Consider the following 17,949-nt stretch of genomic DNA (forward strand, 5'->3'; position numbering starts at 1 on the left):
CTTAGGACGTGATGGAGGTGTTGCTTTCGGCCCGAAGGCCGGCAACTAAGTCTCTGTACCGTTGGCGTAAGTTCTGCGACTGGTGCAGAGTTCAGAATGTGGATCCTTTTGCATGTGACATCCCCATGGTTCTGTCCTTTTTGCTTTCTTTGGCCCACAGGGGCTTGCAAGTGGGTACCGTTAAGGGTTACCTGGCGGCGCTGTCCATCTTTAAGCGCTCGTCTGAAGAGTGTTCTTACTTTAAAATCCCTTCGATTTCACAGTTCCTGAAAGGGCTCACTAATGTGTTCCCTCCGTCACCTTTCCTGGTGCCCGGTTGGGATTTAAACCTGGTTCTTAAGTTTCTTATGGGTGCTCCGTTTGAGCCTTTACATTCTTGCCCTTTGAGGCTGTTAACTCTGAAAACTGTGTTTTTAGTTGCGGTTACTTCCGCTCGCAGAGTGAGTGAGTTACAGGCACTTTCAGTTAAGCCTCCCTTCACTGTATTTCACAAGGACAGGGTTGTCCTTAGAGTTCGTCCTTCTTTTCTTCCGAAGGTAGTGACGGAATTTCATTTGGCCCAGAAGGTTGTTCTTCCGGCATTCTATCCTCCTCCGCATCCTGGTAAGGAAGAGGAGAGGCTCCATAGGCTTGATCCTAGGAGAGCTTTAAGCTTTTATGTTTCACGCATGTCCCGGGTCAGAGTGGATGATCAACTCTTTATTGGTTACGCTGGTAAGCGTTTGGGGCAAGCTGTGACGAAACAGACTGTCTCGCTGGATTATTTTGGCCATCTCGGAGTGCTACCGTTTGGCGGGTAAGGACCCACCGGCTGGCTTGCGGGCCCATTCTACCAGGGGTATGGCTGCGTCTACTGCCCTGCAGAGGGGTGTTCCTATTCGCAACATCTGTGATGCAGCCACCTGGGCTTCAGTACATACATTTGTACGTCACTATTCCCTTGATTCCATCCGAGCACAGGATCTGGCCTTTGGCAAGGCGGTCCTTTGCTCTGCTATTTGATTGGCTATTCTACATTTTGATTGTAAATTCTTTCCCTCCTCCTTGCTTTGGTACTGCTTTGGGAGTCTGTCATAGATATGGAATACGTCGGAGGACCCAATCCCCTCGAAGAACAAGTTACTTTCTTACCTGGTAACGTTCTTTCGATGGGATGGTCCGACGACGTATTCCATATCGCTCCCGCCCTGCCTTCCCCGCTGCAGAATTTATTTTGCGATTGCAGCTTACGTTCCGCAAGGCTTTGTGTCTGACTGGCAGTTGACTTATGTCACACGTTCTGGGAGAAAAAACTATAACTGAGGCTATGGGCGTCGTGCGTCCTACTTATCACATCGGATGGCGTCGGACGTCGGAGGAGGTCCTCGACGACGGCGCATCGACGTCATCGACGCAGGACGCAGACGCCGAAAAAGTTTCCGAAGCAGCACAGCTGTGGTGATTACATGTCATAGATATGGAATACGTCGTCGGACCATCCCATCGAAAGAACGTTACCAGGTAAGAAAGTAACTTGTTCTTTGATACACTCTGGGATCCTGGTCACCAGTGTTCCTTATACAGTTGTGGAGCCTTTGAATTGCGCTTGTGTATTCCAGAAAGTGTTTAAAATGACTAAGAATCAGATTTATGGCCACCCAAAAAGAAATGTTTCGCCTCCTCCATGTTGGTAAATGAGCCCAGGGTTGATCAGTAATGCTGATATCCGGCCACTGAGGAATTGGATTGTTCCTTATTTAGAGACCCTGTTAGAGGCAAGATGCCACCAGTACTTATTTTCTCTAAGGAATGCCCCAGACATGCTGTCAAATGGTATAAATACAGCAACCACCATGAGAGAATCACACACTCCTCAGGAGGTTTTTCCTGACGGGAGCGGTCCCTGGTTCATCCTTTCAGGGGAAGAGTTTCATCCAGGGCCCACCAGCTTGTATCCAGTTCTTAGCACTGCAGGCCTTTCATGTGGGCCCTACAATAAAGGAAAATGAGCTGCCCAAAGCATGCCATCCACATGATTGTTCTGCAAAGGGCTCCCGGAGAAGAATGACAGTCACCCGGTGGAGAGGCCATCCAATCCAAGGTACAACACTGCCTCAGCAGTACTGTGGTGCACCTGCTTGTTTTCGCCTACTGCAGGCTGCAGCTAGCGCTCATTCTCTTCGTCATCCTGTGTTTTTCGGACACCTTTCTGATGCTAACTCCCCTTGTCATCTGCAAACCTCAGTATTTCAATAAGATTGAGACTGTACCCCCACCGTCCTACACTTTAGGAAGGACTTCAAATCCCAACCGTACTCTTCAAAGAACTTCTCGCAAGTCACTAATCACGGCATACAAACTGAATTCCCCAACTCTGGAACTGATCCCCTGTCCGGCTACTCCTATCAATCCCAGCTCCTCGCCTTCACCCACATGCTTACTTATAAAGCACGGGGTGCATCCCGTATGTACAGCACTCTGTTGCTGCCTTGGTAGGTTTGCGCTTTATCCCATGAATAGATGCATGCTTCAATGGATTGCATTCTCACACAGATTCCTGATATGATAAATACCCCTTCCAGCATCTGCTGCTCGGAAACATTTTCGACAGGGCGCGTAGTGCAGCTCGACGTCGACCCCATCTAGACTCCAGACGTGACGTTAGCAGTACATATATTGCGTCACTATGCCATGCACCTTAGTTCCTTTTTGCTACACGCCGTTTCAGAACGCGATTCTCTTAAGCAAGAGAATTCTTTTCTGGTCAGCGCTGATATGTCTGGCCCTAAAGCCTCTGGTTTCAAGGTCTTTCAGGACTGGGTATCGAAGCTGTCATCACAGACCCACGGAGTATTTGCGTCTGGTGTCTCAAGAAGGAACACTGCCTCAAGCAGTGTGGTTCCTGTCAACAAATGAACCCAAAGGCCATCAGGGAACGATTGGGAAATTGGCACTTGGGCGGCCTCCTTCGAAGTCTCCGGTGCCATCGACCGGCCAGTCACCCAGCCCAACACATAAGTGTCTACGCCAGAGAGGGACTTGCAAAAAAGTGCTTGCACTCCCGAAGTGAGTCACACCATTTGTTCTTCTCGTCAAGAGATGCCACCGGCCTAGACACAATTCTGGTTTGTCGAAGGAGCCCGAGAGAATCTGGAGGAGTTAAATGTTCCAACGCTTTCAAAAAGCAGCAGCAGGCACGACTCCGACCATGAAGCCACAGGCTGCCCAGGCACCAGTTGCACCCAAAGGCTCTGCATCCTGATGGCCACATCAAGATCTATGCCCTTGTCATTCACAAATCAGATAGCGGTGCCGAAGTGCCCTCGAGGTGTTGGAGTCGAGAGGTTTCATCAAAGCGGGTCCACTGAAGTCTGTGTCGGCAGTCCATTTGCTCTGGAGTCTAGATCAGAGTTTTTTTCACTCCATGAGGTCGATCTTTGACAAAGAACGGGATCTGGTCCCATTTGGTATGGAGCCAATGAGCGGGGGAGTATGGGGAAGCAGACTACTTCACAGATGCATGAGGTAAGTGGGCTTGACATCTCATCTGACCGAGAGTTGCAAACATCCCCTTATGCACACCCCAGTTCACAGAAGAGGAAGACAGTGGAAAAGGACACCCTTGCTTTGTGCTGGGTAACCCGGCCAAGCTACTCATGTACTATAACCTTAAGAACATTATGGATAAGGGCCCCATTGGTACATTGTGGAATAAGCCATGTTTCACTCCAATCGTGTACCCTGAGCTAACTAAGAAATATAATCCAACCGGGGGAGACTTGCCTTTTCTCTCAGCGCACCCTACTTCAGAAGGGTTGTTGGTCCAAGCTGCAACAGTGAATTCACGGCCAGCCACACCCACATCCAATCTGTCCACGGACAGAGAGTCCAAAAAGACCAGACTGACACCCTAGCAAAAAAGGTCTTTGTGTTAATAAGCATGGCTTTGAAGGCAGCCAGTGCCAGCTATGCCTACACTAAGTATTCACACATTCTGTGGAGGACAATAGCTGAGGCAGCTAGACCTCTCCCAGATAAGAGATGGCTTATTGGATATAAATTGGGTATGGTGAACGATGGCAAGGGAGTGGCCTGTCAGGCTCTGCAGGCGGGTCTCAACACATGTGAATAGGTTTCCACCTGCATCATTTGTGATTCTGGATTGGGATATCACAATTTAGTGCTGACCTTTTTGATAGCGGCTCCGATCATGTCGATGCATTCTTCTTCGGTTAGGTTACTCACCTTTAAGCTAGCCTTTCTGGTGGTGCTCACGTCAGCAAGGCGTTTAAGCAGGTTTAAGGCTCTTTCTTGCAAGCTGCCCTTTCTGCACAGTTTCAAGGAGAAGGCTTCACTTAAAGTCCGACCTAAATTTCTTCCCATGGTGGTGTCAGAGTTTCACATTGCTCAAAGCATTGATCTGCCGGTTTTCTCCCCTTCACCGCCCTTTTCCAGGGATGAGAATAGGCTGCACAGGCTGGACCCGAAGAGGGCGCTCGGCTACTGTGTGGCCAGGATTGCAGACTTTAGATTATGATTCCATACCAATTGCTTAGATGCCCAAACTTTGTTCATTATCATCTGCAGCTGGGTAAACACCAGTAAGGCGAAGCTTAATTTTCTAGACCATTGCTTTCTTGTCATAGGAGCCAATTCATGGCCTACCCTATGGGTTGTTTGGATGCTTAAAAAACTCTTTGATAAGGGTAGAAGCTTGAATAACATGCTTCTGAAAGAGAGAATAGGGTCTTCTCACCTCGACTCGCTCAAGTAGACCTATAAGGCATAGATTTCCATGCTACACAGTGTGCTTCTGGAGGATTTTCATGGCCGATTCATGCTGTACAACTTTATTGGAGACATTCTTTACCTTGCAAATCCTTTCCACTTCTTCCATCCTGGATTCAAAAGAAGACCATCTGTCATCCAACTGCTGTAATTGACTATTAGTCGATTCAATGAAGGGTTTAAAATCTCTTAATTCCTTTAAAATGGTTTGTATGGTAAGATCGGAAATGGAGTTTTTTGGAGGAGCGGTGTCCCTTTTAGGTCTTTTGTGAGGACTTGTGGATGTAAGAGCAGGGTCTTTGCTAATGATGCCCTCTTGAGCAGCCATATTGAGAATAAACAAGCCATAGTCCCCAAAGGAAAAGGGCTAAGCCGCTGAATTGAGTAAAATTCTCCACAAGAATACGTAGAACAAATAAGATAAACCAATTTAAAATGCCGGACAGTGAAAAAGGATTAAACCATAAGAGTTTGTGGGCAACTTTTTAAAAACATCCTCCCAACAATAAGGCGGCACAGGTTAGAAAACGCTCAACCCAGTTATGTGTAGCAAGGTGATCCTCCAACGCACCTTATAGGGAGACAGGTGTAGGCGGGCACTCAATATACAACTTAACCCTTCACTTATAACTTGACCCGCATCTTAGCCTGTCTCCAAACCCCACGCTTCTGGGTTCCAGATCACCCAGGTGTACTTGTATAGGCAGAAGGTAAGTGTCGGGAAGATTTAGAGGTTAAGGCAAATAGGTTCTCCAAATACCCCTAAGGAGGAAACACAAAGTTAGAGTAACTGGAGCGCACACAAGGAGAGGCGGACAAAAGGAAAGCTGGCGTGCTGCTCTTTTTTAGTTCTAAGGTTTCTTATATACTTTCCCAGTGCACCAGCAGGGTGTTGGGAGTTTTTTTTACAAAAAGGGCCAAAACACTAGACAATATATACAACTTAAATTTTCCTAAGCAGCTGCGTTAGTAAAAAAAAGAATTAAAATATGAAGTGTCTTTAAAAATATATACAAAATCTATACAGTGCACTTTATTAAAAACTATTTAAAAAGACCTTAATTGCAAGACAACCTGGCCAAGGCTGTCTCAAGGTCCTTGCTTGATCTTCCTTCCTGCGCTCTTTGATGGTGACTCTCCGGGCAGGGGGTGGCAGGCGGCGGAAGCAGCAGTAAGGGTTGTGGGAGCCCCAAAGTCTTTAAATCTTTATGTAGGCTGGACTGTGTGTGTCAGCCTAGCACTCTGAGGCAGCGTGGGGGGGGGGGCCCACACTACTCACTCTACCCGTGCCATGTGTGGCCCAGGGAGTTCTGATGGGCCACCTGTAAGGGAGGTGGCCCTTATTTTTAAAGTATGCCACTGGAGGGCTAAAACAAATTCAAGGCACTCCCCTGCTATGGGCAGTGCCAATAATTGTGCCTTGGAATGAGGGCCACCTGGGGGGCAGCAGCAGTGGTTAGGGCGCTCCCCTACCTATCAGGGGAGTGCTTACACGTCCCTAGCAGTGGTTAGGGCTACAGGTGCTGAGCGGAGTGCCATGATCCCTGTTGCAGGCTTTCACCAACTGATCCCCCCCCCCGGCGCTCTCCGCTCGTGCCTGCAACCGTTTTTCTTTTTCTTTTGGAGTAAAGGGTACCCTTGCGTGCACATGCACTAGGTTTTCCTGCTGCGCCGGGGATCTGATTTTTCTTTTTCCATTTTCAGGGTCCCCGGCACGGCCAGCGTCGGGGATCCGATTTTCATACATTTTCATGTTGAGAAACCCGGCACGAAGCCGTGCCGGGGTTTCTTCCTTGTATCCCCCCATTCCCCCCTCCCGACCGGAGGTTACATATGCAGATAGCAAGGCACAGCATTCAAGCCAAGAAATAGAAACCGAGAAGCTGCAGTTGTGCTCTGTTTATTTACATGCCCGCTGTGCTATAAAATATATCCAAGGGTTTAGTGAGGCGAGCAGAAGGTGTTTAGTACTTGCAATGAGATACTCCAACCGCCTGGATAGCAACGTGATGAAAGTTGTCCTTGTATGCCACAGGTTTTTAGATGCTATCCAATAAACCATTGTAAAATATTTGTCTTGAGAGAATATCAAACGCAAGAGAAAAGTCATGTCCCAGGCGGCATCTTCATAAACCACGCTTCTTCACATACACAATGCGTCAAATGGAGCAGGCTGATTACACCTGACTGGAAATCCTGATGTGTCTGCACCCATCTGCTGCTGTCACCAAAACAGCATCAGAGAACGAAATCTGCATGGAGTCACACAGCTGATTCAGAGCCCAAAGTAATCTGCATCTTCTTTATATGCCAGCACCAGCCACCAAATAAATATCGGTAGAGCAGACGCCGGCAAACTTAGTGGCCATTACACTCGGTGTCATGCCTCAACACCTGAATTTTTGCTTCCTCGTGCCAACGTAGGAGTCATATCAATCTTCTCACCTTTAGCTTGCAGTGAGCATCTCCACTTAAGTTTACAGTCGGCCTACAAACATGCTTTCAAGCTGGTTCACCATTATAGCTCCTAGACCTTGGGTTAGATTGGGGGGGCGGGCGAAAGTGTGTGCTCAAGATGGCATAAAACAATAAGATACATTTTAAAGTCAGTGTTAAGACTATGAACTCTTATAACTATTACCTAGAGTGTTAAAAGGTATCACAGGGGGTGAGACATTATACAGGATATGTAAAAAGAAAATGTCATGCAGAAATGTGTGAAAAAATACTATTATGTTCATGGAAAAATTGGAGTCACTCTGCTAATAATACATAGATGACATTCTTGTAATTTGGCTGTGATAAACCAGCTCTTGATGAATTAAAGATGGTTATATTTCTGGTTCTTTCTGTTCTTCTCAATAAACAGATCTTGAAAAAAGACCCAGAGACGGGCATTCACATTGTAAATCTACATATAGAGGTAGTGGAGTTGTATTTCTACCGGGGATTGCAGTTGGCACTCATGTTGGTGTGGCCCAAAGGGTAGGAGTAGTAAAGGTGAGATGACCAGCAGTCAAAAAGAACCCATATTTCCTTGTGTTACATCATGGGAGGTTAATCTGTCATCAACATGCTGCCATATATTGGTAAATCATTCTCAATCATAACATGTACTGTCAGAATATGCATGGAGCTGGGAGGAGGTATTGGGGGTAGGGTGGGGCAATAAACCTTACAATAAATGAATTCTTGGAAAAACCACATGGAGGGTCTCACCATCTAAAATTGCCTGTTCTGAACCACATATATTAGAGATGAATTTGAATTACAGTCCCTGTTGTAACTATGGAAGACAGGTTCCTAATCAAAATACAAATCCAGGTTATAGTTGATGCTTTCCAATTCGTAGAGAACAGCAATTCCTGCCTCTTGGTCCTTCTTGACCTCTCTGCCATGTTTGGTACAGCGACAAGTACATATTTACAAGCCTAGTGGAAGATGAAACCCTTCGCAAACGGGGCTCTCTCCTCCGGGTCAGATAGGCACTCAAGACCCTGCTCTTAAGGGAATATTGCCTAGGGTACATTTAGGTCCTGCTACCCGTAGTATGGAATCCCTACTATAACTTGTAAGATCCCCGTCCACTGACCTTTGTTTACCTCAAATTACTTCTACAGTGCACTGTTGCTGCCTAGCTTGTTTTCCACTATATAAACCCAAATACAAAATCTAGTAGACTTTAATCCAGCAAGAAAAATGTTAAAAATGTTTTGGGGTATGAGAATCCAAGCCGATAATGTTCCAATAATTCTTCCCATTACTCTTAATATATTGATTATGTGATCAGATAAGTCCACCAGAGATAGTGCACCAATTGAAACTGTGTGCACCAAATAGGCATGCACACAAGGGAACTCCCAGGCATGTTGAATAGTACCCCAGTGATCGTCAACTGTTCTTGCAATAGGGACTAATTGCAGGACAAAGTAGGTGGCCTTGAAGATCAGTTATGAAAGAAAACATACTTTGGAGGAAGGTGGGGAGATGTTCGTTTTGTGTGGTTTCAAAAAGGAAGATTTTTAATATAAGAAATGCACTTTCTTACAGAGCATTTGATGTCTGCCAGTGGAGTGGATCGGTGTTGTTTTGTATAGTGATATAACCTTTTGAATGTTTCTATGATTTTGTGGAAAAAAATATGAATTGGCCAATTCAACAAAGTAATTATTAACCCTAGTGACCCTTTTTTCTCCTAATACTCCAATACTGCTTTCCTTACAACGAGCCATCCTCCAAACCCTCTCTAATTCTCAGAATGGGAAAGGGAACAGCATTGATGAAGCTTACAGGCTTGGGTAGTTGCCAGGGAACATAGGTAGCTAGGTACTCTTCAACCTATGTTTGTTTGCTGGCACATACTCTGACCCTGTCCTCGAAGGACAGAGTATCCCATCCAGTGTGTGAGTGAAGGAAGCAAGGATCAAGGACTAAGAGTTACTGTGGGAACGTGTTCTGAACCTACTATACTATGGTGATATCTGTGCTTGTGGTAGCTCAGATTGTGGTTGGTGAATGCTTGCCCCTACTGCTGGTTGGTGCACAAATGTTTGTTCCTTCCACACACAGTGCTCTCTTGTACACCCCTTCCTTCTTGTTACTTTACACAGACTGAGCTTTGGAGTGCACTTGCTTCTGTAAATACCACAAACTGTGGTTGAGGTACACATGTTCCTACTTTACTAACCACCTCTTTTCTTTTATAGATCTGCCTCTGGCTTTAGTGGTTGGCGGAGTTGAAGGACTGAGTTGTTTTCCACCTGTCAGCAGCCACCCTTCCTCTGTAGTTTCTTGGCCTTGAGCAGCACTTTTGTTAAAAGTAATTGTTTTGTTTCCTTCGCTCACGCACCATGCTCAGTGAATTATTTGCAGATTTGTATACAGCTCATTTCTGTTGTCCTATAATAAACTATTTTAGTACACTGCTGTGACACTGGTTGTTCTTTGCATGCACAGATGTTATGTTAAAGGATATTTGTATTAAGCACTTTCACCACCGGAGTGGTCCCCTGGCGCTCTGGCGGATCTGAAAAGTAAGAGGGTAGGGTATGTTAGTAGGACTGAGTGGGGGTAAAAAAGCGCAAGAGAGCTGTGAGTGCTTTTTGGCAGGTTCAGTTCAGTTTACAACGTTCGATCAGTGTAAGTGTGATTTTTCGGTCGGTAGTTGTGTGCTGTTGTGCGATGTGTGGTTTGTTTCATTGTGGTGTAGTAAAGTGCATGCAGGTTGTTGTGCTGTAAAGGTATGGTTGTGTTTAGTTTAGAGTTTGAGAGGTGTAAGCTGAGGGAGAGTTTTTTAGTTGGTTGGTTAGTGGTGGTGCTCCATTGTACCCGTCCTCTTTGGCCACCAAGGAATGGGACCGTGCCAGTGCACGCCCATTGTGGTGCGCTTCCCTCCTGTATTCAGTGCAGATTTATGGATGGTCTGCAGGCCTGTTTAGTGATGAAGCCTCCCCCACTCCCCATCCCCCTGTGTTCGGACTAATGGATGGCTGGGATGCTTTGTCCCTGGCGTATCCTGGTGTGCAGCCGCTGAGGCCTCCCTGGGTCCCTTGAAAAGGGGCGGGGGGGCCTTTTCCCTGTGTCCTTGAGATCCCTGAGCCCTGTGATTTATTTAATGGGTCGCTACTCTTTCCCCTTCAGCTCTAATGCCCTCTGTCTGTGGTTCAACCTAGGATGCTCCTATCTCTCTCCTTAGTCTCCAGTGGAGTGGGTCTGCCCGGGACTCCCTCCCACTTCTCCCCACCTCCCGCATGTTGTTGTGATGGCGTCTGGTCCTCCATCTTGTCTTGTGTGATCATTCCGAGGGGGGGGGGGGTGTATTGCTCATTCATGTTCGTCTGGTTCTCCGTTGAAGAGCCAGGTTTTCAGGATTTTTCTGAATTTTAGGTGGTCCTTCATGTTTTGTATTTCTCTCGGGAGGGAGTTCCACATTTTTGCGGCTAGGCAGTTTTTTCCTTGTTTTATCATTTAGGTTCCAGGCGGATGTCGTTGCTCGATCTGAATGTTCTGGTCGGCTGCTAAATGGTGGTTTTCTTTTGTAAGAATTCTGCTCCTTGGCCGTGGATTGATCTGTGCGCTATGCACATTATTTTGAATGTGATTAGTTTTTTGACTGGCAGCCAATGTAGCATCTTTAGAGCAGGAGTGATGTGGTCTCTTTGTGAGAGATTGAGGAGAAGTCTGGGTGCTGTGTTCTGTATACGTTGCAATGTTTTCAGTAGTTATTCTGATGTATAGGCTGTTAGTCCATCCTGGACATGTTGAGGGAGATGATGGCTAGTGTTTTGTGCGTGAATGAGAGGAATGGTTGAATCTTTCTGATCGTGTGTAGGTGGAAGACACATTGCTTTATTGTGTTTATTTGTGTTTATTTGTGGTTCTAGGGTTAGCTTGTTGTCCATTAGGATTCCATTAATGGCATCAGCGTTGTCCTAGTTCTGTGGGCCGTGGCATGTATTGGTTGCTTCCTTGGTTTTTGGGTATGATCATGATTTCTGTCTTGTCTGGGTTGAGTTTGTTGCTGTTAGTGTCCATCCATTTGTAGAGATCTTTCAGACAGTCTACTATTGTTGTGTTCTCTTGTACCTCTTAAATTATTTAGATGTTTAGATGATTGTGTGTCATCTGCGTAGTTGTAGCAGGTGAGGCCGTGCCTTTTGATGAGGTTGATTAGTGGAGACAGGTAGATGTTGAAGGGTAGTGGGGTTAGGGAGGATCCTTGTGTTACTCCACAGGTGGTGTCCCGTGGCACGGATTTGAATGGTTTATCCATACTGTTTCTGTTCTTTCAGATAGGAAGGATTTAAACCAGAGCAGAGCCATGTCGGTGATCCCTATTTTTTCCAGTCTGTTGATGAGAATGGTGAGGTTGACTGTCGAATGCTGCGGAGAGGTCAAGTAATATCAATGCTGAGTTTGTGTTGGAATCAACATTGGTCTTCAGAACATCCCAGATAGAGAGAAGTGCCGTCTCTGTCCCTCTCATGGATCTGAAGCCGACTTGTGCCTGATCCAATAGTTGTTTTTCTACATGTTGCAGTGTTTGTTCGTATACATAGGTCTCTAGCAGCTTTGCTGGGCGGTCTGTGTTTGGAGAGGTCTTTCACATCACCAGTGTTCCCTCTAAGCTGTGCGCATGTGCGCTTGCCCAGCTTCCTTCTGGGTGCCGCTCAGAAGATTTTTAGCAGCGCACACAGACAATTCTCAGATATTCAAAATCATGTAATAAAGCACAAGCCACAGCAATTAATTGAAATGAGCTTTCTCTTAAAATAAGCAACTATTCTTGATATTCTGCTAATTTGCATTACGCTACTATGCAAGGGTGACAATAAACACCTAAAATCCCTAAAAGCAAAATACACACATAAGAGGTTAAAAACTAATATGAAAAACTGGCTCCATTAACAGAAGATTCTAACCAAGATACGCCTGCACACATTAACCATAATGTTCCCTCCCCACCTATGACTCCTAAACTTGATTCTACCACGCTTTGACCTTATGACTCTAACTTCTGCCCCAGAGCACATTAAGATAGTACCGGACAACCTTGACTCCTCCTCTCTTGGCTCTGCGAAAGGTTAGCAGATGTGTACCTACATCCACTTGATATGATATGGTTTTATGTTTGTTGTAATATGAATGATACGAATAACAGGAATAACGTTCAAGTGCCAGAATTTCTGTTACTCATTGTGTCTTACCAAAAGCACGATACAATCTAACTACCAGCTAAAATATTGGATACTGACTGTAAATAAGCAGGCCACCTGGATGTGTAACCTTATCCCATACTTCCTCTTCTTTGTACATATGTGACGCAAGTGCTTTGAAGCAGCGCCCTTGCTAGTGAACACATTATAAAACTCAAATATGAATTTGCCCTATAAGGATTTTTAGAAGACAAATGTGACGCTCAGCGGCTCCTACTTTAGCATTAATAACATTACCCTATAAGTAGAGAGCTACATTGCAATATAATTTACTTTGCCAACAAGGGATAATTAGTATGAACTATGCCTGGGATTACCCGTCCATATTATCAGGGCACCGGATAGTCAGACAGGAGAATGATTTTACACAATCTGCCTCGTTTCCAAGTGTTCAGAGTTCCTTTGGGCATAGATCATCATACATTATATGGTAACTCGCTGCTATGCAAAAAACTGTTTCACTGAGCACTGCGTAATCCTACACAATGATATAAGTGTGGGGTATGTTGCAAACAATCTTGTATGCGCTGCAAAATAATTGCGTACATGCCAGAGTCATGGCATTCTTAAAATGCACATAATATGTTGAGGCATTAAATATGCCTTGCTTGCAAAGTATTGTGGCTCTGCAAATATCCCAGTGAGTGCTTACTACTACAATCCCTCACGTTTTACAGTGCTCTATCAACTAGTATTGTAGGCAACCACAGGGGCCGGGGAAGGGTAAGAGTGGAAGAACACAGGTCATCACTTCTTGCGGGTGATGATCAAAGCAGCAAATTAAAAAAACCAAGTCAGAAGTTTCGGCAGTACACTGAAGGAAATGTGTTGCTCGTTTGCTAAAGGATAGGAAATTCTAGTACCCGTCTAGACAACAGCACCTTTTTCTTTCTATGCTCAACTGCTAAGGTCTTTTCAATATAACCATGCACTCTGTATCGTCTCTAGCATCTCCCTGCATCTTGTTTAACTCATAACAAAGAATTACAGAACAGGGATCCACATTTACAGACGAAGGGACTCAATCTGTTCTATCTCTCAAGATTTGATGCCATTAACTTAAAAGGCATATATATGTGATATTCTTATATATTTATGTCGCCTGTCATTTCATTTTCTATGTTGGGGTTACAAGCAAGGCTCTAATCAGATTTTGCTCCCTACCTGGACCTAAATGATTTTTCAGGGAGTAAAAAAGTGATTAGCTTTGCCAATAGGAATACTTTCTGATTATTAAAAGATGTTCTTCCCCTTAAAATTCCTGTTGAGTTCAGGCATTAATATTAGTTCCTATGCCACTGCTCTACTGGTCACCAATCCGACAAAATATCAGTGGAGCTTTGTGGGTTGATGAAACAAAATGTTCATTGTTTCTCATTTTTGGTGGGCACATTTTCATATTTAGGGAGTAAAAATGGATGGTCTATATTTCTCTTAGCTGTAAGGCTGGTGTTATCAATACCCAAAGGACAACGTAATGTGGATAGTAAGCAGATGCACAGGAATATTTGATCATCATATTCTGAGGTGCAGCTATTCTGATGCAATTATCATCCTTACACAAATTATTAGATGCATGTTCTCCTGGCCCTTGAATTACTTCATTAAAGTGACACTTGAACTCCTGTCTGAATTTCTTGGCAGCCACATCAGTTTGACGACATATACTTGTGTTTTGTAGTACACATGAGTGATTTACCAGTGGCATAAAACATTTGCAAGGTACTGTGGCAGATGCTGAAGTCTTGGACTGGTTGAGTTTTCTGTTTAATCACATATAACATATTCTATTTTAGCCTTTGTGTTTGTAAAAAGTGTAGTAAGATTGTAAGATTTGTCAAGAATCGAAGTGGCCGGGAAGAGGAAATTACTTTCCAAACTCTCTTCTGTGACGGTAGTTCACTACAAACGCACGCTCACAAAGTGGCTTACCTCATTAGTCAGTTGCGCACATGTAAAATAATGTGCGCACAACAGCAAACCAGTTCCGCACATAGAGCAAAATAATTAGAGGGAACATTGCACATCACCCATAGTATCCTTGAGGAGTGGTCTGATGAACGCTGTTTCTGTTGAGAGCGATTGGTTGAAGACGCTTCTGTAGCATTCCAGTGGAAAAGCCTTGCATAAGGATTGATATATAGATATCTGGAGGGCAGGGGTCAATTGGGAGCCTGCTTTATTGCTATCTTTCACCAGCTTGATGAATATCTGCTGCTATTTGGGTGAAGCTTTGCAGCTTGTTCTGTGGTTCCAGGGTAGGTGGTATGGTGCACGGTCTGGTTGATTGGTCTGCTTTGTATGATCCGATGTATGTCAGTGATTTTATTTTTGAAGTGGTCTGCGAGGTCGTCGCATAGTTTTTGTGAAAGTACCGGTGTGTTGCATCAAGGTGGGTTTCCCATCTCAGTCTGCCTCTGTATCCCAGAGGAGCAGGAGCTCCACTCCACTGCAGGAGCAGTGGCCCCCACTCCACAACAGCCTCATTCCTTGAGGTAAGCCTATGGCCCATATTACAGCCGCTCCAACCTTGATGTCCAACCTCTTATTATTGAGCGGATCGCGCTGCAATTGCTACTGGCCATGTGGCATTACATTTGGTTTGCCCCCGTTACTTTGTGCATCTGATCTCATTCGCCCGTGGGCCTTTGTCCACAGGCATCCATTACTCCCCACGAGACTCTGCCCTTTCTAAAATGGCCGTAATTCCTTCGTTCTCCGAAGCTGGTCGGTAGTCCTTCATCTTTTTTGGCTACTTTACCCGATTGGCTGCTGACTTCTTATTTGGGCCAATCCTATGCCGGCAAGGCGTAAGACGACCCACTGCCCGAAGGACCACGACCTAAGGACTTCTACCTGTCCTGTGCCTGACTGTTGCCGTACAGACCGTCGGCCAGAAGTCTGGTTCTGCGACTACCCACGTTGTGAGTACCACGTGTATAAACTGCCCTCTCCAAATCATGTATTGTACTACCGAAGTCGTTACCCTCTTCTGCCTCGTCGCCCCACTTTCCCTCCACCATTGCCATGTCACCAGTTTCATCATATCCAGTCCTGTACTATGTCAACTCCTCTTATCCCTCCTAGCACTGTTATGGACTGCGGATACCATTACTTGTCACTCTGCATGACCCCGCTAGCCGCATTGCACACTTGTAACAACTGCTCTGTACGTTGTATTATTCACTTTCAAACTACTTTGTTGATTATTACCTGCCTGCCTAAACCATCGTATCTATTGTTACAATACCTGTTCACCGTGTTTGACCACATTAACCGGCCTGATCAAATTGATCTGTACTTTGCATAATTCACTGCGGAGTACCAGTCTCGGTACCAACGTGTATTAGCCTACCTTCCATTGCATTTATTTTTGCTGCAATCTTTGTTCACTGTGTTTGATCGCATTAATCGGCCTGTTTCAATTTATCTGTACACTGCATTATTTGCCTCAGTGTACTAGTCCCTGTGCCAGCGTGTACTAGCCCACCTTCCATTGCATTCATTGTTGCTGCATTACCTGTTCACCGTGTTTGATCACATTAATCGGCCTGCTTGAATTGATTTGACATTGTATTATTTGCCTCAGTGTACATGTACTAGCCTGCCCATCCTTTGCATTCATTATTGGTTTAGTATTTTCAGCACTTGCTCACCGTGCTAGACCACCCCATTAGCCCACCTGTACTTCATGCTTAATTTAGTTTCTTTATTGGTACGGCGCACCGAACACTCGGGTAACTGGGTTCTTCAAGCTTATACAGAGATTGCAAGGTTATACAAGCATGAGTTAACAGGAGATTAATACAAGAGGTTTTTACAAGGTGAATTGGGACAAAGTGAATATACATGGGGAGTATACAACAACGGAGATAAGTGCAGGGTGACCAGGGGTTACAGTATGTGGTCGAAGAGGGGAGCCAATGTCAGGCGAGATTACATTGGGCCGGGTACCAAGGCAGTCTCAGGGATTGAGCAAGTAGGGAGCTTCCCTAAAAGCCAGCTTTTGACTTTTGGTCTGAAGGTCCAGAATACGGATTCCGACCTGATGCTGAGGGGGAGGGCATTCCATTGTTTTTCAGCTAGCACTGGGAAGTTTGCTCCCCCAGCTCTTTTCAGTAGGAATCTTGGCACGGTTAGGCAGTGCGAGTAGATGGTCCAGGTAGGTCTGGCTGGTTGGTGTATGTTAAATTTAACAGCTAGGTATTTGGGGGCGGTGTTTGATAGGCACTTGTGGGTGATGACCAGTGTGCGAAGAGCGATTCTGTCCTGAATTGGGAGCCAGTGGGCGTCGTTTCTGAAGCTGGAGATATGCATGGATCTTGGTATACCTGGAGCTGCTCTTAGGGCGTTATTTTGCAGGAACTGGAGTTTGTTGAGGTTCCCTTTCGGGCGTGCCTAGGTAGAGTTGCAGTAGTCTATCTTGGATAACACAAGGGCCCTGGCTAGTGTGATGCAACTACTAGGCAAGAGGAATTGCTTGCAGGCGTTAATTTGTTAGTGTAAGCCGTAGAGGACGTGGTTGCGTTTACCTGCTTTTTGAGGGACAATGTGGTGTCAAGGTAGACTCCCAGAGTTTTGAACTCTTTGGCCACTTTGATTGGGTTACCATCGATGTTGATGGAGGCATAGCGGGGGTCTAGTTTGTTCAGGCGGTTTTGGGAACCGACAATCAAAAGCTCTGTTTTATCGTTGTTGAGGCAAAGGCAGTAAGTATTCTGCCATCCACACCTGGATTTCCAGGTAGATCTCTGTGACTCTTTTACAATCATCTTCATAGCCCCCCCACCCCCCGTGATGGTGATGAGAACCTGAATGTCATCAGCATAATTGGTATATGTGACACCCAGGTTGTCGAGGCGGTCAAAGAGGAGCTTGGTAAAGATGTTGTAGAGCGTTGGAGAAACGCACGATCCTTGTGGTACGCCGCAATGGATGAGAATCGGATCCGCAGAAGGCGAGGCTGCAAATACCCTGGTGGTGCGGTTGGACAGGAAAGATTATATCCAGGCTTAATGGCCCGTAATGCATTGAAAGTTGCTCTCGCCATATACTGTAACCCAGCTGCAGCATTACGGTACCCCTTAGAATTTAGCAGATTACTGCAAACCCCCTCTCTGTCCTCCCTTCCTCACCCGATTCCACTACACCAATGCCACCTTCCATAGAGTCACCCTTGCCATGGCCTCCTCCTTCCCACTATTCCACACCATAACCCCAACTAACTTCCTTCCACCTCTCCAACCTAGCAATAATATCTCCACAGATGACACCATCACTAGGACTGCAACCAATCCCTCTCTCACCCCCATTGAATGGATACAGCGATTTGCAGCTCCTCCCACCCCACTCATCCCATGTCCAGTCGACATTAGAAACATGAGACTAGGCTCTCGTTTCCCCAACCACAAGGTCACTCTAAGGATGCTCTCTCAACACACCATGCACACCCCCAAAAAGCGCCTCC

At 45.6% G+C, this 17,949-nt stretch overlaps 1 protein-coding gene across 3 annotated transcripts in view; it reads left to right on the plus strand.

The window, feature by feature from the left end:
- The window catches only part of NUP214 (nucleoporin 214), a 1,006,718-nt gene extending 997,029 nt beyond the window's left edge, over positions 1–9,689 (plus strand). For all 3 annotated transcript variants that reach the window (XM_069609281.1, XM_069609279.1, XM_069609280.1), the window contains one exon: positions 9,474–9,689. In XM_069609281.1, coding sequence (XP_069465382.1) covers positions 9,474–9,507 — 34 coding nt within the window. In that variant the 3' untranslated portion in view covers positions 9,508–9,689. The remainder of the gene's footprint in view (positions 1–9,473) is intronic.
- The last annotated feature ends 8,260 nt before the right edge of the window (positions 9,690–17,949 follow it).

The sequence above is a fragment of the Ambystoma mexicanum genome, chromosome 8, assembly GCF_040938575.1.
Source record: "Ambystoma mexicanum isolate Mex_15411 chromosome 8, UKY_AmexF1_1, whole genome shotgun sequence".
NCBI classification, from domain to species: domain Eukaryota; kingdom Metazoa; phylum Chordata; class Amphibia; order Caudata; family Ambystomatidae; genus Ambystoma; species Ambystoma mexicanum.